The 26856-nt window shown below is 48.2% G+C and overlaps 12 protein-coding genes across 12 annotated transcripts; 3 read left to right on the forward strand and 9 right to left on the reverse strand.

The window, feature by feature from the left end:
- Positions 1-153: 153 nt before the first annotated feature.
- On the reverse strand, positions 154-954 carry N7519_002916 (class I SAM-dependent methyltransferase; the record flags this gene model as incomplete). Its single annotated transcript, XM_057289694.1, has 1 exon — positions 154-954. The coding sequence occupies one exon, from the start codon at positions 952-954 to the stop codon at positions 154-156; it is 801 nt and encodes a 266-aa protein (XP_057150896.1).
- Positions 955-1427: 473 nt separating this feature from the next.
- On the forward strand, positions 1428-2292 carry N7519_002917 (uncharacterized protein; the record flags this gene model as incomplete). The annotated part of the gene is made up of 3 exons (XM_057289695.1): positions 1428-1616; positions 1666-1747; positions 1802-2292. 3 exons carry the CDS (start codon positions 1428-1430, stop codon positions 2290-2292), a joined length of 762 nt encoding a protein of 253 aa, XP_057150897.1.
- A 100-nt stretch (positions 2293-2392) lies between these two features.
- On the reverse strand, positions 2393-3103 carry tpcF (glutathione S-transferase tpcF; the record flags this gene model as incomplete). The annotated part of the gene is made up of 1 exon (XM_057289696.1): positions 2393-3103. The coding sequence occupies one exon, from the start codon at positions 3101-3103 to the stop codon at positions 2393-2395; it is 711 nt and encodes a 236-aa protein (XP_057150898.1).
- A 1279-nt stretch (positions 3104-4382) lies between these two features.
- N7519_002919 (extracellular guanyl-specific ribonuclease RntA) lies at positions 4383-4824 on the reverse strand (the record flags this gene model as incomplete). Its single annotated transcript, XM_057289697.1, has 2 exons — positions 4383-4757; positions 4810-4824. The coding sequence occupies 2 exons, from the start codon at positions 4822-4824 to the stop codon at positions 4383-4385; spliced, it is 390 nt and encodes a 129-aa protein (XP_057150899.1).
- Positions 4825-5773: 949 nt separating this feature from the next.
- On the reverse strand, positions 5774-7789 carry N7519_002920 (amino acid permease; the record flags this gene model as incomplete). The annotated part of the gene is given in 9 exon segments (XM_057289698.1): positions 5774-6180; positions 6242-6290; positions 6307-6614; positions 6665-6759; positions 6817-6996; positions 7049-7206; positions 7265-7391; positions 7439-7550; positions 7609-7789. 9 exon segments carry the CDS (start codon positions 7787-7789, stop codon positions 5774-5776), a joined length of 1617 nt encoding a protein of 538 aa, XP_057150900.1.
- A 6004-nt stretch (positions 7790-13793) lies between these two features.
- N7519_002921 (trehalose-6-phosphate synthase) lies at positions 13794-15440 on the reverse strand (the record flags this gene model as incomplete). The annotated part of the gene is made up of 5 exons (XM_057289699.1): positions 13794-13863; positions 13913-14255; positions 14299-14672; positions 14739-15108; positions 15152-15440. 5 exons carry the CDS (start codon positions 15438-15440, stop codon positions 13794-13796), a joined length of 1446 nt encoding a protein of 481 aa, XP_057150901.1.
- Positions 15441-15974: 534 nt separating this feature from the next.
- On the reverse strand, positions 15975-17311 carry N7519_002922 (uncharacterized protein; the record flags this gene model as incomplete). The annotated part of the gene is made up of 2 exons (XM_057289700.1): positions 15975-16155; positions 16224-17311. 2 exons carry the CDS (start codon positions 17309-17311, stop codon positions 15975-15977), a joined length of 1269 nt encoding a protein of 422 aa, XP_057150902.1.
- An 808-nt stretch (positions 17312-18119) lies between these two features.
- Positions 18120-19575, reverse strand: N7519_002923 (putative nuclear envelope protein Brr6; the record flags this gene model as incomplete). Its single annotated transcript, XM_057289701.1, has 3 exons — positions 18120-18443; positions 18495-19396; positions 19467-19575. The coding sequence occupies 3 exons, from the start codon at positions 19573-19575 to the stop codon at positions 18120-18122; spliced, it is 1335 nt and encodes a 444-aa protein (XP_057150903.1).
- A 450-nt stretch (positions 19576-20025) lies between these two features.
- cwc26 (putative cell cycle control protein (Cwf26)) lies at positions 20026-21036 on the reverse strand (the record flags this gene model as incomplete). The annotated part of the gene is made up of 1 exon (XM_057289702.1): positions 20026-21036. The coding sequence occupies one exon, from the start codon at positions 21034-21036 to the stop codon at positions 20026-20028; it is 1011 nt and encodes a 336-aa protein (XP_057150904.1).
- Positions 21037-21239: 203 nt separating this feature from the next.
- N7519_002925 (MGMT family protein) lies at positions 21240-21815 on the forward strand (the record flags this gene model as incomplete). The annotated part of the gene is made up of 3 exons (XM_057289703.1): positions 21240-21354; positions 21413-21539; positions 21662-21815. The coding sequence occupies 3 exons, from the start codon at positions 21240-21242 to the stop codon at positions 21813-21815; spliced, it is 396 nt and encodes a 131-aa protein (XP_057150905.1).
- A 581-nt stretch (positions 21816-22396) lies between these two features.
- Positions 22397-24383, reverse strand: N7519_002926 (serine/threonine-protein kinase; the record flags this gene model as incomplete). The annotated part of the gene is made up of 5 exons (XM_057289704.1): positions 22397-22834; positions 22894-23131; positions 23199-23283; positions 23341-24158; positions 24217-24383. 5 exons carry the CDS (start codon positions 24381-24383, stop codon positions 22397-22399), a joined length of 1746 nt encoding a protein of 581 aa, XP_057150906.1.
- Positions 24384-25232: 849 nt separating this feature from the next.
- Positions 25233-26349, forward strand: N7519_002927 (metallophosphatase domain-containing protein; the record flags this gene model as incomplete). Its single annotated transcript, XM_057289705.1, has 2 exons — positions 25233-25695; positions 25781-26349. The coding sequence occupies 2 exons, from the start codon at positions 25233-25235 to the stop codon at positions 26347-26349; spliced, it is 1032 nt and encodes a 343-aa protein (XP_057150907.1).
- Positions 26350-26856: the final 507 nt, after the last annotated feature.

Raw genomic sequence — 26856 nt, forward strand, 5'->3', positions numbered from 1 at the left:
CGATCATTTCTCGAAGATTTACAGGATTGAGGGTTTCATTTCTCGAAGGTCTAACATTATTACATTTGCTATTCCTTAACATTGCATTGAGATATTTCTCTGTCATTTTTTTCAAATGCCGAATCATCTTTTAAAGACAACCCTTGTTCAATTTTACTTCCAACACAATATCTCCCCATGCAACAAGCCAAACCAGGCATCTTCATCATCCACAAACTGCCTCCACCCCGTTGCGATCACTTCCAAATCCTCAGGCTCTGCAAATCCCTCCTCAACAACATTCTTCGCAAAACCAGAGGATCTAGCTCTCTCCTCCATAGAACCACCCCAATACGCCCTCTCCTCATCACTTCCGAAACACCAAGCCCCCGCACTCCTCTTCACACTCCCACTGTCAAACCCCGCCTCCCGTGCCCAAACATGAATCATCCTCCCAGGGTGTGGATTGCCACCTTTGGCAAGTTGCATGCGTTCAGTAACCTCGCGCCACTTAGCGATCCCCACAGACTCAGGATACCAGCTCAACTCCGCCGACTCGCGACATGCAACAATACCGCCGTCCTTAGCGACTCGCCGCATTTCCTTGAGCGCATGAACTGGATCAGAAATATGCTGTAGGACCTGATGCGCATGTACAATATCAAAGGTGTTGTCCTCAAATGGCAGGTGGTGGATGTCTCCTTCTCGGAACGTAATATTTGACACGCCTTCCGCTTGCGCAAGGGCACGCGCACTGGCTAGTGGGTCGGGCACGTATTCCACGCCGGTGACATGTCCGGATGGGACGTGTTTCGCTAGGGAAATTGTGATTGAGCCAGGTCCGCAACCTACATCCAGGATTTTCATGTCTGGTTTCAAATGTGGAAGGAGGTATGGCGCGGAGTTGGAGACTGTGCGCCAGCTGTGGGTGCGGAGCACTGAGGTTGAGTGATCTGTTGTGTAAACTTGAGGCATACTTAATGAATTGTGATGGGAGTGGTAATTGTTGCTTTGGTTGAAAGTTGTGTTAAGTTGGATCGGCACCAGCAGGGGATTTTATAGTTGAGGTGGTTCGGAATTCCGGAATGATCTTCGATAAGGTTCAGGTGTTCACGCCGTTCAAGGTTAATCCAACACCTTCAACTTATGGCATTTGATTGTTTTCTTGCACTTCCATGAGCATCTGTGAAGCTTTAGGCAGTGACCATGAATTCAAAAAGGACTTAACTAGGAAAAACAGCTAAATAGTCCAAACTGGCTTTAATGTAGCACAGCAAATATTTGAGATATGCAAATAGCTGAACTGAAGACAATGTGTGTTTCTGCCTGGCTATGGTTCTAGACAACATTTCTATTAGTAGCATTGAGAAGTGCCGAGATGGGATGACTTCATTGCTTGGCTTAGTGCGGAACTCCGAAACTTTTACGGAATTCCGAAATTCTCTCCGATGGCATTTCATCTTCAAAATGAAAATCTCAGACACCAGCAACCCCTGGTTCGTCTCGACTCCCTCGCACTTCACGAAGAAAGGCATGCCAAAAATGTGTTGCTGGTTCGGGCGTGGTTGACTCGGATTCCTGGGTGCGAATCATTGATTCTCGTGACGATGCGAAAGGAGATGAATATTGAAACCCAGGTATGCCGACACTTTATTATCCGTTGCATTTCAACCTAATAGTACACAGGATGCCCTTCGAAGCGACTTTGATAGCCTATGTTCATTCCAGGCGTATCTCATCTACTCCATGACGATCCATTTATTTCCTCGTACAGACACCCTCGAAAGCCTCACCCCCTTTGATACCCAGACAAAAATTTAAGAAACTGCTTTCCGATCCGCCAGAGCAGGTCTCACCTGCAGAGCAGAAGAATCCCACACTCGGCCGACCTGGGAGTCATGGATCGTCGCCTGCGCCAAGCGTCGTACCCTTTTTACCATGTATCTCTTCAAGAATGTCTACAATACGCAAGTCGGACTACCGAATTTTGTTGCTGAAGAACGGAGAGTGACCCTGGCACCGGGAAGCAAAATGCTCTGGGAAGCTTCAGACCGCGCCGTTTGGGAAAGAGAATACAACCGGCACTTGTCTCGCTGGGAGGATGGGATGCTCGAGATATCGGAGCTGTGGAGGTCTGCTGAGACTGGAACAGAGGCACGGCGGGAGAAGATTGAACGGTGGTTGCAATCTGCTGATGAGTTTGGGATGATGTTTTTCATTTCTGTTTGTGCATATCCATGGGTGCTAGTCTCATCTTCTCCGAGCCTAATTCAAGAAAAGGCAAATACAGAACAAGGATACAAGTTACTATGACACAGTTGTGTTAACCGGAACCTTGCATTTGCTTACATTGATCTGTCGCGGTATAATTACATTGATACTCGAATCATAAGTCCATAGAAGTCTCAACCCATCAGTGTTTCATACTGGCCATCTGCTCATCCGCAGAAGCCAGAACAGCTTTGATGGGTTCCTTCGAGATCATGCGCTCAAACCACTCCTTCTCATTTGGGAACTCATCAACGTCAAACCCTTCATCTTGGAATGAAGCATGGGCCCCCTTTTGCCACGGAATGAACGCTATGTCAGCGTACGACATCTTGTTTCCGACCAGCCAGGGACCATCCCCAGCGTTCTTGTCATTGGCCTCCTTCTGCTTGCCCAACCACTTGTCAAGCACGCCCGTCACGCGTTTTGCTTCGTCAACATAGCGCTTCACTGCAGTAGGGATCTTCTCCGCATGGTAAATCTTGAACCAATAGGCTTGTCCGTAGTATGGCCCTTGACCAGAGACCTGGAGGTGGAGGAACGAGCGTGCAAGCTCGGCTTCTGCGCTGCCCGGGGTAAAGCTGAGCTTGCGGGGTTCCTTGGTGTCATAGCGCTCTATGAGGTACTCGATGATGGCGCCACTCTCCCAAATGGTCAGGTTGGTGTTTGGGTCATGGATCGAAGGTAGCCGTCCATTTGGATTTATTGCTTCGTACTCGGGTTCCTTGACCTTGGCGAAGGGGACTGGAAGGGATTCAAATGGCACTTCGAGGAGTGTGAGGATAATTCCGACTTTTAGGGGGTTGGGGCCAAAGATGCCACCGTAGAGCTGAATGGGTTTGATTGCGGATGACATTGTTGCGATTCAATTGTGAGTGACGCTTGAATAATGACTGTGTTCATATTTATAGCGACGGGTTTCCATTTTATAGGTTTGAATTTGTTCAGTTGACATCTGCTCGTTGCTTCTCCGCAATTCCCATTATCAATCGCTATGGATACAAGCTGACGGATTTGTAACAATTTGTCTTTCAAAGCTTCGTCCGTTGTCCGTCCGAAATGTTCTTACCTATCTTGGAAGGTACCTTCCAAGGTTAGCAGTGTACATTAATAATCTTCGGGCTCGGGCATTTTTAGGGCCGAGGGCCCCTGCATTATCGGATTTATATTATTCCGTCAGAACCATGTCCCCCAACCTGGAAGATCTTGGCAAAGATATTGAGATGAAGATAGGAAAATACCTCGGTACCTACATATGTATATGTACATATGTACATATGGTATGTACGTAGGCAGGTGCTCAGATGTGGAAGAATGCCTTTCTAGGGTACCTTCCTCAGAGACCGCCTTTCTCTCTGGGACCCTGGGCAAGTTCCATGGTTCTAATGTTTGGAGTGACGGAAATCATACCCGTATACTCCGTACTCGTTATACTTTAAAATTGTAGTACTTCAAGTCTACTCCTTCCAGTCTGAATCCACATGGTGAATAAGTGGAAAGAACTAACCCAGTACTAGTTCCCTTCGAAATGGTCTGTCTTTCTAAGGGTAAACAACCCCGCACTCGTGAGTGACACGGGATGCTCATATACAAGTACATGCCTCCGCACTTTCCTTCCTTTTCTTTTTCCTCCTTGTCCATGTTCAATCCTACAAACACAATATCTCCATTGCACTTACCCGCGTGACATGCTGATCTTCCATATCGCCTAGGCAGGCATCAGCTTTCAATCAACTCTGCTACAGCTCTTGTCGACACTTGCGAGCTAATGTGCATCCGCTGGGTTCCGACAACAAAGAAAACAGAAAGAAAACAGAAAAAGCGATAACTCAGAGTTTTATGTCCACGGAGTTTGTACGTACTCCGGTTTGTTTATTATTCAAACCCCCCCCTTCTACCACTATTGGGTATCACACCCGACAACGACAAGTTCTCACATTCTCGCAAAATGTGGGGGTGTCGATTGTTGTATGCCTCTAGATACCTAGAGCAACGGAGACCGTTACAGCATGTAGGCAGTTTGAGCAGTCTGTCTACGTGATAAGGAGGACTCCTACATTCACATACGTATATTTCGAACATCAAGAAATATATATTCTCAATTGTAAATATCATATCCACATCCAATTCATTATCTAGTCACATGCGACAAAGTTGTTACCGCTAGCACCAGTGTGAGTAATAACGCCGGCTAGCTGGTCGTTGTCGTTGAAGATAACACGGTCCGCACCAGGAGAGTTACCAGTGTAGACCGCACCACTGCGGAGAATGGGGAATTCGTAGTAGGTTCCCGAAACGGGGAAGTCAAAACCCTCGTAGTTGTGGTACTCGTGAGGGTAGTTGGAGACATCGTCATTCGCGCTGTAGAGATCGTATCCGGCTTCCTGGGCGGCGCTGATGGCACTGCTGGTGTAGCAGACTGAACCGCAAGTCGCAGCACATGCGCGAGCTTCCACGTCCAACGGGGCGGCGAAGGCACTGGAGATGAATAGGGTCGCCACAGCCAGGATCTGAGGTTGGTGTTAAAGGTTGGTGCTGTTGATCTGGAATAGGTGATATTACCTTGCTGTACTGCATTTTGGCGATATAGTGGACTAGCAAGTTTGAGTGCTTGGCCGGTTATGGATATTTCTTGACTTGTAGACCTCCAATATCTATGGGAAATGTGTTTGTTTAAATATATCTTGCAGGAGGTCTCTTCGCGGTATAAAGAGCATCTACTCGCTATCTACGCGACGTTACATTCTGTGCATCCAGCCGTCTCGGTCTCTAATTGGCAACTGTTTGCTGCAAGTCCAAATCACCAATTCACGACCACCATACCGAATGGGGAACCATGACCGACCAGCGGCCTTGAAGTATAGAAGCCAAGGCGAGGTACAAGATAGTCCCGATTGGCCGATTGGGGACAGCGTGAAGAATCGAGTGGTGCCAGGACTTCGGATTCCTGAAGACACCCCTAGCTGAGAAGGTGATCGGCAACGCGGGGGGCTATTTAGTGATGGGGCTTTTCTTTTAGACCCATGCGCCGAGACTAGGAGGGTCTCACTCCCCTCGGGCCAATCATGGCGCCAACCGTCGGCCACGATGTTGATCCAATGGTCCATTACTCAGCTGGCCATGTGGGGAGACCTGGTTGAAATTCGAGTAAACAGCGAGCATACAGTGGGTTGTGAAGGCTGAGACCAAATTTCAACCTCGTTCCTTGTCAAGATAGGATACTTTGCTATTGCGCTTCGCATATATTGTTTTCCCCTCACGTGTCCCCGCATTCCGACGGTCTCCGTGCTGATCTCTTAAACTATCACCTCTGGCCCGCTGTGTGCTGACTCGACCGCATGTTTTGTTTCTTGGTTTTCCGTTGTCATTCGCATAGAACTGTGTTCAGAATTTACTATTTACATGGTAGATTAGGTCCAATTGTGTCACATGCTAGCCTGCATGGTACTTGCCACGGCTGAATATAACCGAAGGTATCTTGGCATTGTGCATGGATGGGTATAGTATAAGACGGAGGGCAACTGGTCTACCCTATAACAACAGAATAAATGCGAGACCACCATTTGGCGGCCTTCTTCGGTGACTCGGGCTCTTCGAAATCGACTTGCTCCCGTCGCCCGGTCCAGATGTCCATATCCTCCAGACGGACGAGACTGGTTTTATTCCAGAACTTGTACGCAATCACAAACAACACGAACACAGGGAGCAGGATATAGTTGATCACGAAGTCAGTCGAGCTAAAGGGGTTGAGGAAGCAAGTGTACCCCTGGAAGAAAATGAGGAACACATTTGCTGCCAGTGAGAGGTAGGTGCCCCATGGGTAGAGGAAAGCTTGGTATGGGAGCTTCGATGGGTCTTGGCCTTGCACGACCAGGGCTTTTCGGAATCGAATATGCGCAACTCCGATTACCGACCAAACAATAAAGGTAGAAACTGTACTTCGTTAGCATTGAACAATGATGTTTCTAGGAATGTCCCAGGAAGGGAAACATACCCCCTGAAAGGGTGATCAACGCCGAGTAAACCCTCCCAGCACTATCAGACTGCCCTGAGGAAAACAATGCATGCGAAGATGTTGGTAAACACCAAGCCCACCCACGGGACTCCGAGACGATTTGTCCGGCCAATGAATTTTGGGGCTTTTCCGTTACGGGACATGAAAAGCAGAGTTCTAGATGCCACATAGAGCGAGCTATTTCCTGCAGAAATGACACTGATCACAATCAGCGCATTAATGAGATGGGCAGCTGGGAGGATCCCAGCATCCTGTAACGAGATTGTCAAGGGAGAGCTGGCTGTCTTCGACGACTTGCCCAACAATCTGTCGTCATTCCATGGAATGAGCATTCCAATGAAGAAGATAGTTCCTGGATAGAGTTCAGTAATGCTCCGGGCTTCTGTTTCAATATGAACTTACCAACGTAGAAGATCAGGATACGCCAAAAGACCTGCCTGATAGCCTTGGGTACTGCTTTTTGGGGATTCGCCGATTCTCCGGCGGTGATGCCAACCCTAATTTGTCTGTTAGCTCGGGCCATTTCCCGCCATCTCCGGTATTGAGAAACATACATTTCAGTCCCAGCATACAAAGTGCCCGCAACAACAAAGGTCTTTGCCACACCATTAATTGAATCTGCGAATGCCCCCGGATCATGCCAATATTCAAACCCAATAGCGCGTGGTCCAATCCCACCTGCACTGATGATAATTGCCAGAATGAAAAAGACAATCAAAGCCAATACCTTGATACTGCAGTCTGTTAGACAATCCGATGCTTCAAATCTAAGCACGCGGAGCTTACAGAGATAGCCAAAATTCCATCTCGCCGTAGGCTAGAATTCCGAGATTTGATAGGGTCAGGAACATCACCCAGAAGATCAAGATCCAGCCCCATTGAGGCACGGCATCTGTCCAGTAGCCAATGACCAGTGATATCGCGTTGTATTCATTTGCGAGAACCTGGAGTGTCGTGTTAGTAAGAGATCCTTCCTACTCGAGTCCTCAATGCATGCCGTACAGTCACCCATAAGTACCAATACGCCCACCCCAGCGCAAATGCAAGAGAGTCGTCAATAAAGCGCTCCGCATACTCCGTGAACGATCCAGTCACGGGAAGAAGTGTGGCCATTTCACCCAGCGATTGCCTATAACCATTAGAATCATTCTTGAGACTAGAAAATGCACTCCTTACATGACGAAGAAGACAATAATGCCGACCAGCGAGAAACTGATCAAAGATCCTGCGGGTCCACCTTCGTGCAGCGCATTGCCCGAGCTCACCAGTAGACCAGGACCGATAATGCCTGGGAATACTTTGGTCAATTCCAACTGGTGTATATTTAAATGCGACCGCAAACTCACCTCCAATAGCGATCATCTGTAGATGTCTAGACTTGAGCTGCCGCTTTAATGGTGCAGACATAGGATCTGTCGCAATCTCTTCATCTGATCTGTTTATCTCCTCCGATCGCAAGCTTTTCGTAGCGCCATCCTGAACAGGTCCTCTGTATGCCACAGCGCTGAAATCCGATTTATCAGTCATGTCGCAAAATACTGCATACAAAAGAAACCAAATACAGGTCTCAGATCAGTCAAATTGGAGAGACAGAAACTGTTAAATTTTTTTTTTTCACACAAAGACACCCCTGGCTTGCGAATGATAAGGAATTTCCTCATTTGCTGCTGATGTCGTGATAAGAGACGGGAGCGGCGTCATGGGAGATTCTGTGGGGCGATTGGATCGGTGAAAAGGTACTTTGGAATAGTTGAATGGTTGTATCGTTGGTTATATACAATATTTCCATACCATTTGGACAACAGAAGAGTGATATGCTGGAATGAGATCTGACCAGATTTTGCTTGCGGTACAGTTTCGCACATTATCAACCTTTCTGGAGCGAATCCTAGAAGAAAAAGATGGGAACTTAGCACGGGACTCTCAAATTATGAACGGCAGGAAACAGAAGGAATATTTGTTTGAATATTGCCTCAGACTGGCGTTAAGATTTGACATCAGGGCCGGGTCAGCGCGAGCACAGATGTCATCATTGGCATCAAGCAAATCAATGTGGAAGAATAGGAAATAAGTAAAGTCACGCAAGACGGGGTCTTTGAACCCACCGGCAGTATGGAGTGAGAGAATTCGAGAGAAAGGCAAAAAGACAATAATCCAACAGCAATGGCTGGCAATGCTGGAATAATGGCTCAGAACACTGTTTTCATTTCAATGAAGTTCAACCCCAATAAGTTTTCATCATCGCCAAGCGAGTTGCACTCCAACAGAAAGGTAGGAGATATGTTGGCAAGTAGGGAATCCCAATCTAGACATTAGCAATAGGAGCATCGGGAAGAGATATCGAGGGAAGAGATGGTAGGAGATATGTTGGCGTTATCGTAAATCAGATCTGGAAATTAGCAATAGGAAGGAGAGAGATCACAAGGATACGGGGGAAAAAGACAAGCAGCACAATACTGCAATAGTGGCTCAGAACACTGTTTTATTTCAATGAAGTTCAACCCAACAATGTCTCATCATTGCCAAGCAAGTTGCCCAAACACAAGGGCAGGAGACATGTTGACAATATGGGAAATCCTAATCAATAAATTAGCAACAGTGCTCGAGAAGACACTTCGACATAGGAAAGGATAGAACGAGGAATGGCAAAATGATCAAATGGTGGCTCAGAAGACAACCAATTTTGCGTCGTCAATGAAATTCGGATATCAAGACTTTTTCATCATCGCCATTAAGCAAAATGCCTTTCTGAGGTTGGGGGTATGTGGGAAAAGCTGACAACCTACAAAATACTCAACTGCAAAAAGCAGTGAACTGTCAACTAGTCTGGCGAGTGCAATAGAGAAGGCAAAGCGCTTGAAAGGTGCCTCAAACAAGTGGAGCTTGGCCATCAAGCATGTTCAGTAGCTCTCTCTTTTTTTTTCCATCATTGGCACCATGCAAATTGTCGTTAGTGGCCTCACATGCTGGCAAGGCTCACAGTGTAAGAACTGAACTCTGAAAAAGAGTTAGCAAAGGGAGCATTTAGCAGAATAGCAAAACTATTAAGTGACATAGACCAAGGCAAAGCGCTCGAAAAGTGCCTCAAACAAGTGTAGCTTGGTCATCAAGGATGTTCAGTAGCTCTCTTTTTTTCATCATTGGCATCAATCAAATCACCGACAGGGGGAAAGGTCGATAATGTCAGAGGGCTAAAACCTGGAAATTGGCAAAAGTCGTCAGTATTAAGAAAGAATCAATGATATAATTCAGAAAGGCAGGGATGTTGGATGGTGCATCAGATCTCCCCTTCATAGTCATCAAGGATATTCAGCAGAGTTCTTTGGTCATCATGGCACCAATGAACTCACCAATAGGCAATAAAGGTATAGGAAGTTGACAAAGTCGCAAACCATATCAGCAAGGTAAACACAAACTCACTTGGTCAAAATTCAAAAGGAGCAGCCAAAGGCCAAGGGGCTGAGCTAAACGAGATGCAATGACATTAGCAAAATGTAACCCAGCAATATAAAATGAGGTTGAAAGAGAACAGTTTCCGTAAAATGTAGGCTCAAGCTCAGGCATGTGGGTTTTGTTTTCTTCAGTCCTCCTTTTTTGTTTTTTGTTTTTTTTTTTTTGACAAGAACAGATATTACACGAGCCGAGGTTCAAGTATAGGTAACCCTTTTCATCATCGCCGAATTGGGAGTCAGGGACTGCAGAAATGGACTTACATTTCCATCACCAAATGCCATGTTAGAGCTGAGCAGGTATATCCAGCGGGGTAATGAGAAATGGCAATAGCGGCTCTGCCAACAAATCGAAGACATCGAATGTAGGCTCACGCAGGGGTCTGTTTTCTTTAGAGCCCTTTCTCATTGTCCGCAATGGGCGTGTCTTCCTCTGAGGCTCGTATATAATCCTTCCAAATATGGCAGGCACAAGAAGGGAATGGGAAGGAGAGTAGAGCCGATCTAAGAGAATGCAATAATATTAGCAAGATGCAATCCAGTCGAAATGTGGGTTTGAATAGAAAGGTCTCCATCAAATGTAGGCTCAGACATAGGGGCTTTCCTTCAGACCTCTTTTTTTTTCCTTTGACAAGAACAGATATTACACTGAGCCGAGGTTCAGGTATAGCCCTTTTCATCATCGCCAATTGAGAGTCACAGAATCACAGAACGCACAAATGGACTTACAACTCCATAAGCAAGGGCCATTTTGGAAATGAGCAGGTATCAAGTAGGGATATGACAATGGTGGATCTGCCAGGAATGCAACAATATTAGCAAACTTCAATCCATAGGTGAATGAGCGTTCAAATAGAGATTTCCGTCAAATGGAGGCTCAGGCATAGGGGCTTTCTTTTCTTCAGTCCTCTTTCTTTTTTTGACAAGAACAGATATTACACGAGCCGAGGTTCAGGTATAGCCCTTTTCATCATCGCCAATTGAGAGTCAGAGGATGCAGAAATGAACATACAGTTCCATCAGCAAGGGCCGAAATGAGCAGGTATATCGGGTATGGAGATGACAATGGTTGATCTGCCAAGAATGCAATGATATTAGCGAAGTCCAATCCAGAAGCGAATGGTCGTTCGAAGGGAAAATTTTCCATAACATGAAGGCTCGGATATTTGGAGGGTTCTTTTCTTCAGTCCTCGGCTCTCTTTTTTTTTTTTGGCTGAAAAGAACAGATACTACACATGAGTCGAGCAGGTATAACCCTTTCATCATCGCCAATTGGGAGTCACAAAATGCAGAAACAAACTTACAGTATCAGCAAGTGCCTTTTTAGCATGAGCAGGTATACCGAGCAGGGAGGTGTCAATGGTGGACCTGCCAAAAAATGCAATGATATTAGCAAAATCTAATCCAGAAGCGAATGGTCGTTCGAAAAGAAATTTTCCATAACATGAAGGCTCAGATATTTGGAGGGTTCTTTTCTTCAGTCCTCGGCTCTTTTTTTTGGCTGAAAAGAACAGATACTACACGTGAGCCGAGGGTATGGTATAACCCATTTCATCATCGCCAATTGAGAGACACAGAACGCACAAATGGACTTACAACTCCATCAGCAAATGCCATTTTGGAAATGAGCAGGTATATGGAGCAGAGAAATGGCAATGACGTCTCTGCTAAGGAAGCAAATGGTCCGAACGGCGGATCGGAAACCTCAGACGGAGAACAGGTATTGGCCTTCGTGACTGCCATATTGGCAGCCCGTAAGTGCAGGAGGAGACTAGGGAAAGCCATTTCCATTAGCATATGAACCTTCAATCGAGCAAGGCCATCACAAGCAGATATGCGAGTGACCTGTGTAAAGAAGGCAATGGGTTTCAAATGGTGGCTCAGATATAATTGTGTTCTCGTCAGGTCTCCGAATCAAGAAGCGAGGTTTTACCATCATCATTGCACCGCCGAAAAAGAAACATGAAACTCATAACCCCAAGAATAAGTCATGGCAGGGGGGATAAGGCAGGGGGAGAAACATGTACTTTGCGTCGAAGATGCCAGATAGGGCTGGCCCAGGGCACGTGAACGGGTATTGGCCCTCACCACTGTCACATTGACAGCCCATAGATGCAGAACGAGACTAGAGAAAGATATTTCGATTAGCGGATGAAAATTCAAAAACGAGCAAAGAGTATAATAAGCAGATATCCCAGTGATGACTTTGTAAAGGCAATGGGTCTCAAGTGGTGGCTCAGATATGATTGTGTTTTCGTCAGGCCTCCGAATCAAGAAACGAGGTTTTACCATCATCATTGCAGCACCGAAAGAGCATGAAACCCATAAGCCTAAGAAGAAGTCACAGTAAGGAGGATAAGGCTGGGGAGAAACATGTACTTTACCTCAAAAATGTTGGGTGGGGCTGAGCCAGAGCGCACCAGGAATTGGCCGTCATCACGGCCACACTCACAGCCCAGAAATAAGAGACTAGAAAGAACCATTCATTAGTAGGTGTGGCTCCAAGAATGAGTGAAGAATGTATCAAGCAGGTATCCTTAGGTGCCATTGATCATTTTGTAAACAAGGCAATATGGTTTCAAACGGTGGCTCAGATATAATTGTGTGTTCGTCAGGCCTCAGAACCAAGAGAAGATGTGTTTTGGCATCATCATTGCAGCACCGAGAGAACATGAAACCTATGACCAAGACGTAGTAATGGCAAAGGGGATAATGAGGGTGGTGGGTATGTACTTTACCTGGAAAATGGTAGATGGGGCTGGGCCAAAGCAGTTAAATAGGTAGACCCTGGTCAAGTGAGATGTCAGTAAAAAAGGACTGCCATGGTATCTCGGAGAAGATGAAAGTCATCTTATTTCATCGTGATCATGTTCACCATGGTCATCATTGACATCATCATGGAACCCAGAGGCAGTATGCATGAAGCCGATGGAAGCACTTACCAATGATCGCAACAAGAAAATTTCACAACGCAACGGATGGGAAGGAAAAAAAGGGGACAATGACCAAGGAGAAGGTAAACGAAACATGAGTGATAGTTGGAAAGAAAAAAACAAAAACAAAAACAAAAACAAAAAAGCAACATGGGAAAAGCGTGGCGACGACTAAGCAAAGTACGTCGACTAAGCGAAGTAAACGAAGTCGCCTAGGCAGCGAGGCCGATCGACTCACCAAGTAAAAAGTGTGATCTGTATAAGCGAGACTTACCAAGGTACGACCGAGCTCCTGCAATGTGGTAAACGAGAAATCATAAAAGTGCATTGGAGGTCAAGCCCAAGCAAGAATGGAATGGAAAAAGACCAGAAGTATGAAATCTCTCATGAAATCTCTGGGGATAAACACAATGAGAGGAGATGTGTAGAAGGAAAGTAAACAAGACAGGAAAATTTGAAGTCGAAGCAATTATATACTCGTACTTGACGCTGATTGGCGCGCGGTCGGAGCTTGGTAGACAGATCGGACGCTGATTGGTTGGACTTCATGAGTCTGGGGGAGATGTACATGTGCTCAAATCCGTTCAGCAACTCGTATGTGACACGTTTAGGTCTACTCGCATGAACATAGATATTACCATAATACTTGGTGAATCTGTACATAGGGTACTATTCTCAATTTGTACGAAGTATAACGTTAGGAATTGACGTGGTGCGTGAGATAAAGTTGGCTACGTTTCCCTTGGAGATCGAGGTTAGCGGTCCAGGTACCTAGGTACCAAGATCTATCTCAACCATGGCGTCACCGCTTTGGCGCTACCGCCTTGTAGTTTCGAGGACTCAATGTACGTAGTTCTAATTTTCAGCTCAGGAGAAGAACGTAGACGTTGCCAGCGACAACAGAACGAGTTAAGAGCTGACGGATGGCTAGGCAAAATGAGCACCGACGACTCAGCAAAATGACCGTTGACGACTAAGCAAAGAAAATACGAACGCAAGCTAAGAGGCCAACACTCAATCGAGTCGCCAACACTCAGGGCCGTGGGCAAAACAAGACAATTCATTCCCTATGGTAACGGCAAGCGGTTTGGTTTTGACAGACAAGGGGATTGCATATCACTATACATCGTGCTCAGCAATCCTCCATGTTCAGCATGATTCCCCGGGTCGTCGACAACGGAGGGATAACTTTTCGATGAAGGTCTCGCCCCATTTTGCACTGTCAAGGTCAGCAACTGACAATAAAAAAGCAGGAAATCCCTTCGAACCTTGTGTTGGTATTGACAAAGCCTCGGAGATACTCGTACTTGGCTTTTCGTTCGGCCGGGTCCAGATTCAGCGCATTGAAGATTGCCTCGGACATTTCCGTCTTATTCGCAGGATGGAACGGGATACTACCATTCGTCATAAATGAAGCCGCGCCGGCGAATTCAGAAAGAACGAGGACACCATGACGCTCTTCCTGGCAGGCCACATACTCGAAGGCCACGAGGTTCATTCCATCGCGGGTGGAGGTGAGAAGACAAACATCGGCCACCGAGTACAACGCGGTCAATTCGTTGAATGGAACGGACCGATGCATATACAGCAGCGGGGTGCCCTCGGGGGTGGCTGGCTAGTCAGTATACTCCCAATATTTGCGAAGAGGACTTACCATGCTTCCCGTTGATCTTCCCGGCTATAGTACACAGTTCCGTTTCGAGCTCCTGATATTCCTTTACGTTTTCGCGGCTTGGGACGGCGACTTGGATGAGCACAACCTTGTTTTGCAACTCCGGGTGATCATCGAGAAAAGCGTCGAACCCCTTGAGTTTCTGCGAGAGGCCTTTGATGTGATCCAGTCGGTCGACACCAACAATTACCTTGACGCCTTTATAATGCTCTTTCAAGGCTCGAATACGCTCTTGGACATCAGGCTTTTGCAATGTGTCGGTGAACTTATCGGGGTCGATGCCGACAATGAACTTGTTAATGCAGACCAGCCGATTTTTATACTGGATTTGGTTTGGAATTTCGGTGCGTGCATTGCTGTGATGGTGTTGGTCGATGCTTCTTAAGCTTTTTTGGGGAAAGGGAATTAGGGCTAATGCTCACAGGAGACTGGCACAGGTGTCGATGAAATTTTGCTTATACTCGTCCGTGTGGAACCCAATCAAGTCACTTGACAGCATGCCCTCGATGAGATGTTTTCGCACAGGGAGATTTCTCCAAAAGTCTCCCGCAGGAAAGGGCGTGTGAAGTGAGAATCCAATGGCGCAGGATTTACCTCGCTGTTTGAGTCGGTCACGGAGAAGCTCAGGCAAAAGCATGAGATGATAATCATGGACCCAGATCAGCGATCCACTACCCGCTGCTTCGGCAATCGCATCTGCGAATAACTCGTTTACCCGCCTATACGCTTGCCATGGAGTCTCGTCGAAAACTACACCGGACTGATAATGGAGAATGGGCCAGAGGATACGGTCTGGCGGTCAGCGTGAATCGTGGTTTTAGGGCTTGGAGCTTACTCGAGAACTCGTTATAGTGCTCGTGGGCCAGGCTGCTATCAAGGAATATAGGAACAGCATTATGTGCTTCCAGGCTCCTTTGCACTTCCTCTCTGTCCTTTGGGTCTTTCACTTCGATCCCTGGCCAGCCAAACCATTGGAACTTGGTGGACTTGGTCAACCCCGAAAGGGAAGTGACAAGGCCACCGCTCGAAAGAGATGATTGAAATGCACCATCAACCCGTTTCACGGATAATGGAAGGCGGTTTGAAACGATAGTTAGATTTCGCTTTTCGTCAGTTGAGCCCATTTTGTCAAGACAGCTGGACCTTTATGTATCTTAATAAAGAAACAACAATGAATCATGGACTGAATCAGACCAAAGAATACTCTACTTTGCATTGAAAGAAGCAGAAATGAAAGCGCAAATTGGCAGTTATACATAGCCACAGAAATGGCAAATGGCAAATTCAAAATTTACGTCAATATGAAAGGGAATACATCCCCGGGCCTCTCCTCTTTATTATTAATGTGCCTAGAATTGAATGAAATTGGCCTCAGTGACACTCTATCTCCATTATTGCATTTTGCCTGGGATTATATGGATACTTAAAAATGGTTGGTTGACAATTATTCCCGGCTTCTATACAGGCGGAGGTGGACTATACAATCAACACCCCGTGATTGAGCCCTATTTTCTACAGAAATGGCCAAGAGATACCATCGCAATTCTTCGTGTTTAATTGCAAAAGTAATTTTATTGTTCTATCCACATATAAGGTTGTTTTTCGTCTATATACTGCAGGGCTGCTTTTGGCTGGATTTCGTCATGGCCATGTCAGAGCTAAGTATCCGGCGCCTCAACCTTCTCCAACAATTTGCCTCGTTGATTTTGCAGCAGTTTTACAACAATGAAGCAGCTCAATCCGGCTGCATACGAACATCCAGCAAACGCAATCAGTCCCCAGTACTGTCCCTCGCAGACATGAATGATCTCTCCAGCAATCGGGACCCCAGTCAATGCCCTAGAAAGAATATGTCAGCCTCCAATTCTGATGAAATGGCTTTGAATACAAGCAAGAGAATAACTTACCCAAAAGCAACAATAGTATATACCGTGGTATAATACCTCCCGTAATTCTCGACGGGACACAGCTCTCCCACGCAGACTGGCACCAGACTGATATTGCTCCCACTAGCGAATCCAAATACAATAGAGAATATCACTGTAGCAACAAGATTGCCATCTGCGGGCATCCAAATACCCAGGACGGAAATTAAACAAAGAATGTTTGTCAGAATCAATGTGTTGAACCGACCGATACGATCAGCAATGATGCCCGGCAGCCAACGACCAGGAAAAGAACCCGCGTTCAAAAAGACCACCATCAAGTACGATAGGTTGTGAGAGATCCCACTCGCAATTGAGTACGAGGCAATGTACTCGAGTGGAATGAAGAAGCCCCATTCAATGAAGAAAACACCCATTGTCGTCAGAGCGAGGACTGGGTCTTTTAGAATGGTGAGATCGGGAAGGAATACCTTGAGCGAGGGACGTGACGGGACTTTAGGAGGGAAGTTCGCTCTGACTAGAAGACAACCGGGGATCAAAAGAATCAGCGTAATGAGACCAACGACCCGACTAGCCCAGGCAAATCCAATTTGAGGCGCGAGATACAGCAATACCAAAGGGAAGATAACGCCGCCGATACTACCCCCGGCCAATGCGAGACCTGTTGCTGCGCCTCGGCGTTTGATAAAGAAATGTCCAATGCTCGCGACGGGTACAATGAATATGAAAGATGTACCCGTTCCTCCCAGGATGCCAATCACAATGAGGAATTGCCAGTACTCCTGGCAAAAGCCCATGAGGATGAACGTCAATACGAGCAGACTTGACCCGATCCACATGAGCAGCTTTGGCCCTTTGATATCGAAAATTGGCCCGATCTGGATCCCGCAGAAGAATACAAGAAAGTTGTATATGCCGAAGATCCAGCCAATTTGTCCTTCGCTGATATTTGAGAGCTGGTGTGTTGAGATCCAGGCTTGGTAGATGCCGATGCTATTCATTAGGCCGAGTCCGCCCATGATAGCGCTGAAGCTGCCTAACACAACGAGGTTGCCAATAAGCCCTCCCTCTGGGCAGGTGGTTGGGTCGAGTGCTGATTCGTGGTGCATTATTTCTATGCTACACAATAGGTAGTAGGTATAAGACGGAAAAGGAAATTTGTTGTTGGAACTATCTATATGGAAGCTTCAATTGTCTGGATATACAGCTCCTTTTAACTACTTCATAGTGGATAGAATGGAAAATTTTCAGCGAATTTTTCTTGAGCTCGGCCATTATCAATAAATTAAATGCATGCCGTCTGACGTGCAGTTGAAGAGAGAAATTCGCCGCAGCATGAAGATCGGAAACGGGTCTCGGGAATGGGCCGAGCCGATTAATAGGATCAGCAAATGAACGTCCATGGATTCCACTTTGAATTCTCTGAAAGAGTCATACTACGAGCTAGCTCTGTGGCAACGAATGGCCGAGATGCTCGGCCACCGGGAGGCTCGGCCAGTGGGCTGCTCGGGCACCGGCGAAAAGTTCGCCGACTCACCATCAGAGTGGGTTTCGACGGATACAATACTTCATTGTCAGCATCATGTACTTTGGGATAATATGGCTACAAAAAGGAAAGAAAGAAAATATAGGAATATGAATCTATACCGGCCTAGGTAAAAAGGACCCAGTACGTACCAGAGGTAGAGACAGTAAAGAAGCCAATATAGCCCCCAGAATTAAATCGACTAGAACCAATTACAAGAAAAGAAGAAAAAAAAACCCATGACGATGGTATGAAATGAAACACCAGCACCAGACCAATTCAAAATGCCAACCCCGAATATGACCCCGTCCCCCGGTGGTTATGCTGCCGACCCATCCGCTGTAAAACAAGTACGCCGACCAAGACCCGGGCCCAAAAATGAAAATAGTGGCTTAGGCAAACCTGCGCTTGGTTGGGCTAGGTGTCCGAAGATGCTGCTCGCGCTCACGAGAGCGCTCAGTGACAAAGTCCATCGCCCGTGTGTTCTCGATCATCAGGGGCTGATCTTGTTTCTCATTGTACGCGCCACCTTGGGTTTGCCGAGGATCCTGCTGCCCATAGTACCCGAAGGAGGGGTTGTGCTGCAGCTGGGGATGCATGGACTGGGATGGGGGTGGGTTTTGTGCGTAGTGCTGTTGCTGAAGACGGTGTCTGAATGAGCGGAATGACCAGTTGCTAACAAGGGTAACAGTGGATATAGTCGCGAGGAAGAACAGCTAGTATACAAGTCAGTAAAGATCCAAGAGCGAGTGCGCAGGGAAACTCACGATCGCCTTCCAGCTGATGGGGTCAATGAAACTGTTGATGATAATAGCCATTGTATGCGCGGAGACTTTGGCGCGGCCAACCTTTGCTGGGTCACGATTCATACACCGTTCCCAGTTCTCGCATATAGTCTCCAGGGCCGGCGCACGACTAGATCGCCCGCAGTCGTTGTCAATGTAGCTTTTCGTGCAGACCGCCATGTCGGCCAAGATAGTGTCGGACATCTCCTGCGCAGCCTGCTCGAACTCGGCGCGGATGGCCGACACAAATCCGAATACGACATAGACGGCCAGAGAGAACAATGACAGGTTAACTACCAGTTGGGCCCACCATGACAGGATGGCGGGCACATTCGGGTGTGCCTCCAGCATGCTGAAGAACTCGGACCAGGATGAGACGTGCGAGCGATCCGGATCGGACTTCTGTCCCTTCCCTTGTTTCGTGGCTTTCATCGACTTCTCTTCCCTGCTGCTGGGCCGGTCTTGGTCGCTCTCATCATCGCTGTCGACTCGTATCTGTCGGCCGAGTGCCTTGTCTCTCCGTCGCTTCTTTTGTATCCGGTGCAAGGCTGCGTTGGAGTGGTGGGTCAGCCGAGGGATTTCACCTCGCCCGGGGCTCTGCGGATTCCGGCCATGAAAGTTGAATAGTGACGAAGTTCCCTTCCCTGGCTTGTATTGCTGCTCGGGCGTATCCTCGTTATCTGCGTATTCCGGAGACGACATATTCTCAGCACCGGACGAGAAATCCACATCGAATTTCCGTGGCGTTTGGAAAGCAGGTTGGCCAAATTTGGCCTTCGGCGATAGTGGTGCGGGTTGTTGTCGGGGTTGTGAAAAGAGGAAGGGTTGAGAGTTTGGCTCGCGGAGGAGGGGTAGCGCTTGCTTCTGGGGGGGATTCAAATGCGCTGTATGTTCCTGTGCGAGTGTCAGAGGGCTTGAGATTGCAGTGGTCCTCGTTCAGACTAGGATACGAACGTTTCTTGTCATGCTGTGCTCCAAGCTGGTAGAAGGGCGAAGTCAGATCACCGGGGGCTCGAGTTTGCCATTCAAAGTCCATTGGACTCTCTCCCGTTCGCTTGTCCATATTCACGTCGAGCAAAATATAGATCTGTAGCGGGTAGATGGTGAGGGTTAGAAGGCGGGAAGTTTTTTGTTTTGGGTAAACATCCAGACTCCCGTAGCAACCTTGGCATTAACACTCTTTATCTCCGAGAAGGACTATACTTCATCTTTTCCCAGTATTCTTTGGTTTTATTGTACCCATCCTATGGTATAGTTTACAGCTCAAGAAAGAAATTTTTTTTTAAGTAAACGTCGTGCTAGAGCAGGCCTAATTGGAATCTTGACATCTGCCTGTGGAATAGACCACAGATCTATACATCTACGATGTACTCCCTACCTAGGTAGACATTGCAAGGATATAGACAGATTTAAACCTAACATCGAAGCAAAATCATTTGATGCATTGGGCGACCAGCACCCACAATGGGTATTAAACGAGACGGAAAACATATATGACAGACAACATGACCATCTATTCATCCATCTGCCACTGGTATTCCAAAGCCTCAAACCGGCTCTTCTTGTTCCGCGACGCAAACCAGTCCTTCTCAAACCCATTGGCCCGGTCTACTCCATCCCATCGGTGCCCTGGCCGAATCCCATACCGATTAGGCTGGAAGGAACCACGATACAGTGGCCGCCCCGTAACACTGGCTCCCGCATCACGCCGGGCCGTAAGGAACTCCGCGGCGGGATCATTCCACCGATCACGAGCCCTCATGTCTTCGTTCATTTCTTCATCCTCAATCGTCCGCGCAAGCGGCATAGCCTTGATAGCTTGTAGGTCCTGTCGCCGCTCCTCGCGCTGTTGTCGCTGCACATCTCCCATCAGCGCCTCGCGCGCCTGTTCTTCTTTCTCACGCTTTTCTTCTTCTGCGCGGCGGGCTTCGGCACGTTTCATGGCCACGTTGATGATCCGTCCGGATGCGTCTCGGTAGATTGTTTCTTGGCTCTTTTGGTTGGCCGCCGAGGGATCGCGGTACTGTGCTTCTTCGGCTTTGCGCCGCTTTTCTTGGGCTTTCACCATCGCTGCGGTTTGGGCGGCGGTTTGGAGACCTCCTCTTGCTCCAGACTCCATGCGACCCGCACCATCGTCTTCATTGTCCATCATAAATGCATCTTCGTCGTCTGGGTCTTGCTGGGCGGCGCGTTCTGCTGCTGCATCGGCTAGAATTGCGTCGGCGGCTTCTTGTTCACTTCCGCCTTGACCGGGCGTGGGTCCTCCGATCGTCTTCCAGCTTGACTTCTTTGCGCGGCGGAACTCTGTGGTTTTTGCAGACGTTTCAAAGTAAGGCCTGTCCTCGTCGTCTTCTCCTGTATTTCCTAATGAGCGAATGTCTGGTGGATCATCGTCGGCAATGATGAGGCCGGAGCCTGCAGTATCGATGGCTTTGGTCTTCTTTCGCTTCTTCTTTGGCCGCTCGGTAGCCGGGTCGGCAGTCAGATAATTCTTTGCCAGGTAGTCGGCAAGTGATCCAGGCATGATTTCGATATGGTGTATGTGAGGAACGTGAAATGTCGATGCAGGTTGAGCTCAGTGATTTAATGATCCGGGGGAATGTTTTCCCGAACTGTATGCCGCCTAGCGCTTCGTGTTAAGGCATGAACGTTTTATTTGATTATGGGCTCGGCAATGTAGAGGAAGACTTCAAATTTTGTTGTTGAGATTATTTCCATGCCTGCACAATGCCACGCTCCGAAGAAGCAGAGTGGTGGGCCAACGCAGTCTACGAAGCCATCCAAGAGGTCCCCCGGGGCAAAGTCACTTCCTATGGTCATATCGCACGCCTCTTAGGTGAACGTATGGAAAAAGTTATATGGTCGCTATAGATATACTGACCATTTTCTTTTGGTAATAGCTCAGCGTCCCCGCCAAGTCGGGATCTGTCTCAAAGTACTTGCGTCGCCGGAGTCTGGTTCGCACTTCAATTCGAGCACGGTGCCGTGGCAGCGAGTGATTAATTCGAAAGGAATGATTTCGCATCGGTGCGTTCGAGCTAGACTGCCTATTCCAAATTGCTGTATCATTTCAAAACTGGAGCATATGACCCAGGCTTGAAACGAACTTTTATCCATGGATGCGTGTTCCCAGCTGACAACTATAGCAGTGGACCCGGAAGTGCGGAGCGTCAGGCCGAGGCGCTCGCACACGAAGGTGTGGAGGTTACTACAGACAGCATGGGCGAGATGTATGTCGATTTTTCTCGGTATGGGTGGTTCCCAAGCGAGCTGCCGAGCGAAGGAACGGATGAGCAGCCATGAGAATGGGGATGTTGAACCAGCTACCGTCGTAGAGACGTTTACAAACATCATAAATCGGGTTCTAATACCCTTGAATTGCATCCGGGAGTTGATAATAATTCAAAAAAAAGCGTACGGAGATTGGATCCATACATAGCAAATGGTCATAACTTGTCTCTCTGGCGGAGGGAATCTAGAAGACGGGGAGGACTTCACAGATGAGTGGGAAGGGATGACACAGGAGACTAAACGACCCATCACGAATATGATCAATGGAAATAGAAAGACGAGTCTATCGGAGAGGTATGAGATGGAAAGCACCAGACACAAAATGTAGAGACGTGCAAGGGGGGAAGGCGAGGCATAAGCATACGACCATGTCGAAAACACCCCAACTACCAGCATAGGACGAAAGAAAGCTTTGAAGAAAGAAGAAATAAAGACATAAACCAACCAGCGTCAATCCGTAAATGGAAAGAGGAAAAAGATCGTTAACTCACATCATCGCCATAAGGGCATGCCCGCAATGAAAACCCAGGGGATAGCCCCATTTCAGGCCAAGGAAAAGAGAACAAAGAGGGAGGGGGTCACTAAGGTCACCTTCATCGCTTTTTGACCTCAGTAGCCCAGCCTTCAATACCCTCCCCGCGTGTTCCAGGAGTAATGCCCAAATCAATCCCATCCATACCAGGTGTGTCCTTTAGCCACTCGTGAGCTGCCATGCCACCAGCGTTTGCCCTCTTCTCCGGTGACAGATCTAGCATGGGCAGTAGGAGTTCGCTGATACGCATGCTCTCCTCCATGGAGTAGTGGTACTTTTCTCGCAGGACGTCGGGCAAAGCCCAGTGACGGAGTCGGTGAATGTTGCGCAGTTCACCCTTGCGATTGAAGATTTCTTGGGACCATTTGCCGGACATGCAGAATGACTTGGGGAAGGGACCGAGTAGCTCAATGATTTGGGCGATGTGGTCGTCGTCCTTGCCATATTTGGTACCTGATTGGGGGTCGAAGAGGTAGTCTCCAGTGATAAGTTCAAAAACCTAGAAAGTCAGCATCCCGTCCAGCTTCGGCTGTGCTGTGATCGATGACAATCACTCACCATGCATGCCATACTCCACACATCAGTACTGGCACCCCACTTAGAGCCCAGGATGACTTCGGGCGAGCGGTACTGACGAGTTTGAATGTCGTTGGTGAAATGATGACCGACCCAACAAGCATTGCCTAAGTCTGCAATCTTGACAGAGATAATATTCACGTCAAGTTCCTCTTCGGGTGCTTTGCTCGAAGAGCCTTTATCAAGAGAAATGCCAGACACCTCTCGCTCCAGAAGATCACTGTATGTATATTATTAGAGCAAGTTCTTATACATCATAGCAGTGAAGATGAGATGTAATAACGTACGCAGTTTTCTCTCGCTGGTTCTGCTTCGCATCTTCCTCTTTCACGCCAAGCAGTTCTCTCATTGAAGGCATTTCTGCAGTAGATGCTAGGTCAGTTTCAGTTCGCGCACAATCGTGCCATATCTGCACTGAGGGGGACTGACCTGCAGGCTCGTTGACTACCTGGTTGAGGCTGCTGTGCGAGTTGGACGAGCTGTGTTTGAAGTCAAAGCTATTGAAGCTGGTGTTGAGCGGACTGGGGAGCGGCTGGCTCCCTGTGATCAATGTTCGTCGCCGTCTCCGCCCATTCCGGTTATCCTCTTTTTCCTTCGCCTCTTTATTGGCTTCTTCCTTGACATGTGCTTTGACGATCTGCTCCACGTCCCCAATCTCGATCAGCACATTCTCCGGCTTCAGATCTGTGTGGATGATCCCACACTCGCGGTGGAGATAATCCAAGCCCAGCAGCACTTGCTTCGCAATCTGCTTAACTAGCGGCATGGGAATACCGCGGTGATTCCACCGCTTGATCAGACCCAACAGGTTCTCGCCCAGGACCTCAAAGACCATACAAACATGGATACCGTTGGGCCCCTTGTGTTCGAACGAGTCCAACAGACTAACCACATGCTTCCGACCAGGGTGAGAAGGTTTCGCTTGGACTATTTTGTTGAGGAGCTTGATTTCGTCGATCGCAGTTTCGGTGTAGTGTGCGGCGGATCGAACCACCTTCAGCGCGACGTGCTTGTTGGTGGTTGTATCCCGTGACAGCCAGACCGTGGAGAAATGACCCCAGCCAAGCTTGCGCACGACAATGTAGCGACCATTGTTGTATGCTTCACCGACAGCGACGGGGTGGTATCCACCCTTGCAGTAATCTTCGGAGTCCTCCTCTTCCGCGGTAGCCTCGAGTTCTTCGCCAGACGATGAGGATGATGAGCGCGATGCGGATGCGTTGGGGTTCGACTGAGCAGCGCCGGTTCTGTTTCACGGGGAGATAAGTTAGTAACTATCTTCATCAGGAATGTTTCAAAACATACGATTCAGTAAGGCCGGGCGCAGGGTTCCCTTCATTAGTAACGATGGGCTTCAAGTCAGTACCCTTTCTCCTCTTCTTTCCACCGTTGCCATTGGCAGCTGAAGCAGCCACGTTTGCCATCTGTTTGCCCTTGTTGAGCATCGCCTTGGTAAGATCGACTCCCTCCATGGTGTGGAGATTTGGGAGGTCAAGCTGAGAGGCGGGGCACACTGGCTTTTGGTTGGCTCAAGCGGAACTTAGAGGCGGTGGATGTTGGAGGGGACCCCTCTACCACCTTTTCAACACAGTAAAGACACGGTAATCGAGGAAAATCTCCTAGAAGATTTCAAATGAACTTGTTGAGAATATTCTAGGGGGGAGGGGAAAAGAAGAAGTCAAAGATTGAAAATAGCGGGTAAGGCAAAAGGCCAAAGAGGATATGGGCCAGAGTGACGATCCGATCGCAAAGTCAAGTTTTGTAAGATCGAGAGAAACCTTAGAAAGACAGATCACTTCGGAGAAAAGGGGAGTGTTGGGATCGATGGGATGGTTTTCCGCAAGCAGCCACAGCGTCGCGGTGGCAAATATCGACGCATTGAGTATAGACAATAAATAGTCTATAATATACTGGATGAACGAATGTAAAAGAAAAAGGAAAAGAGAAGTCAGAAAAAAAGGTCGCTGGTACTTTGAATAACTAACAGAGACACAGCAAGTAGCAAGTACGCGTACATGTCAGGTGAGATGATACATTCTGTGATGTTGACTCTGTTGAATCTGTTGACACACTTAACACACTGAGCTGCTTGGGTGTTTTAGGTCTTTTATGCTATAACCTTCCCCTATCTATCATATCCTATACCATATTTTACCAAATAATTCTATCATATTTCAGTCAAATCTGAAAAGAAACAGAGAGAAGATCGACTGCGGTCCTGATGTCACGATCCCCGCTTGGGGTAACTAGGTACCTGGCTTGATCTCGGTGGATTCACCTCTTGAACTCCTGGGACTCTAGCTGTTGGCTTCTCTGCCACCATGGCAAGCCCCTTCAACCGTCGCCCTATTCCCGACTACTTCATCGCCTCTCCCCTAGTGGCCTTACTCTATCCAGTGCACCAGATCTTACTCCGTCTGCGCGGACCTCCTCGACTCCCTCCACCGGGCACTCAACCAATCCGAGTAGTCTGCATCTCTGATACCCACACCCTCGAATGGCCAGACGTACCTGACGGAGACCTTCTCATCCACGCCGGCGACCTCTGCAACGACGGTTCTGCACGCGATATCCAAGCCGCCGTTGACTGGCTCCGAAGCCTTCCCCACCCATACAAAGTCGCCATCGGAGGGAACCATGACAGTTACTTCGACGTGCGGTCGCGCCTGGATGAGGACCGCAAAGGCCCAGCTTCTACGGGGGATTCCTTCTCCGCAGTCTCCTCATCTACGGCATCCATCCACTCGCTCCACGACCTGAACGGCGCCTCCCGCATCGACTGGGGTGACATCCACTACCTCCAACACTCAGCCGTTACCCTCTCGTTCGCAGACACCTCCACGCCCTCGTCCACAACCCCCCTCACCAGCTCCCGCTCGCGCTCCCTCACCATTTACGGCGCGCCGCAAGTCCCAGCCATCGTCCCCCTTCGGCCCCGAACACGCCTTCACATACCCCCCACACCATGACGCCTGGTCTGGCACCGTGCCCCCGGAAACAGACATTCTCGTCACCCACACCCCACCCCAATCCCATCTTGACCTGTCCCCCGTATACTCCACAGGCTGTCCCAACCTGCTAGCGGAATCATGGCGCGTCCGCCCTGCGCTCCACGTCTTCGGCCATGTCCATGAATCCGCAGGCCAAGAACCCATATTCTGGGATGAAGCCCAGCGGGCCTGGGAAAGATTGTGTGCTTCGCGCCGGTCACGCGCGCGTCTTAGCCGCCTTGCTTCGCTGGCCGGCTTCCTGCGCGATCTTTTCGATTTGTCTGCCTGGATGGATGCCGCGCGGGTCGTGGGATACGGGATCCTAGGTGTGGTCTGGGCCCATGTCTGGGGAGGGGAGAACCTTAATGGTGGGTGGATGGTCAACGCCGCTTGCATGTATCGCGATACTGGCCGCCTGGGTAACCCGCCGAGGGTTTTTACCCTGTGATCTTTTACCGGCATGCATAGCGTTCGCTTTTTGCTTCCTGTTCATAATACCATGTTTCGTTGGTTTGCGCTTGGTGAACTGCAGCTGTAAATAGTAGCTGAGCGTTTTGACTGTACGAGAAATGGCGCCTCTTTTTCGGGTATTCACATCTTTTGATCCCAGCCTGAGCGAACCCAAGGTCGGTTCTCAAGATCGACCTTGTATCTCACATCACAAAATGATAATCTATATAATATATATGTTGACGATTCGAATCCTGGTAGCAATACTAACCCAATAAATATAAGATTGGCTGGGATTTGAAGCAACAGAACCTCACTGCCGTCGGGAGCTTGGAAGGCTTACGAAGTACTTGGGTCCAACCTTAGGCTAGAATGTTAGTCGAGATGCAGTTATAATATAACCAGTTAACTGCTATTAACAGCTATATGTATATGGAAAACCAAAGAGATTAACACAGACACAAGTTACATACCTCGGTACCTGTGTTGGGTCAGTGTCCACCTC

This window comes from Penicillium mononematosum, assembly GCF_028829835.1.
Source record: "Penicillium mononematosum strain IBT 11891 chromosome Unknown utg000002l:1.0-8112719.0:1.0-8118358.0, whole genome shotgun sequence".
Classification (NCBI taxonomy): Eukaryota; Fungi; Ascomycota; class Eurotiomycetes; order Eurotiales; family Aspergillaceae; genus Penicillium; species Penicillium mononematosum.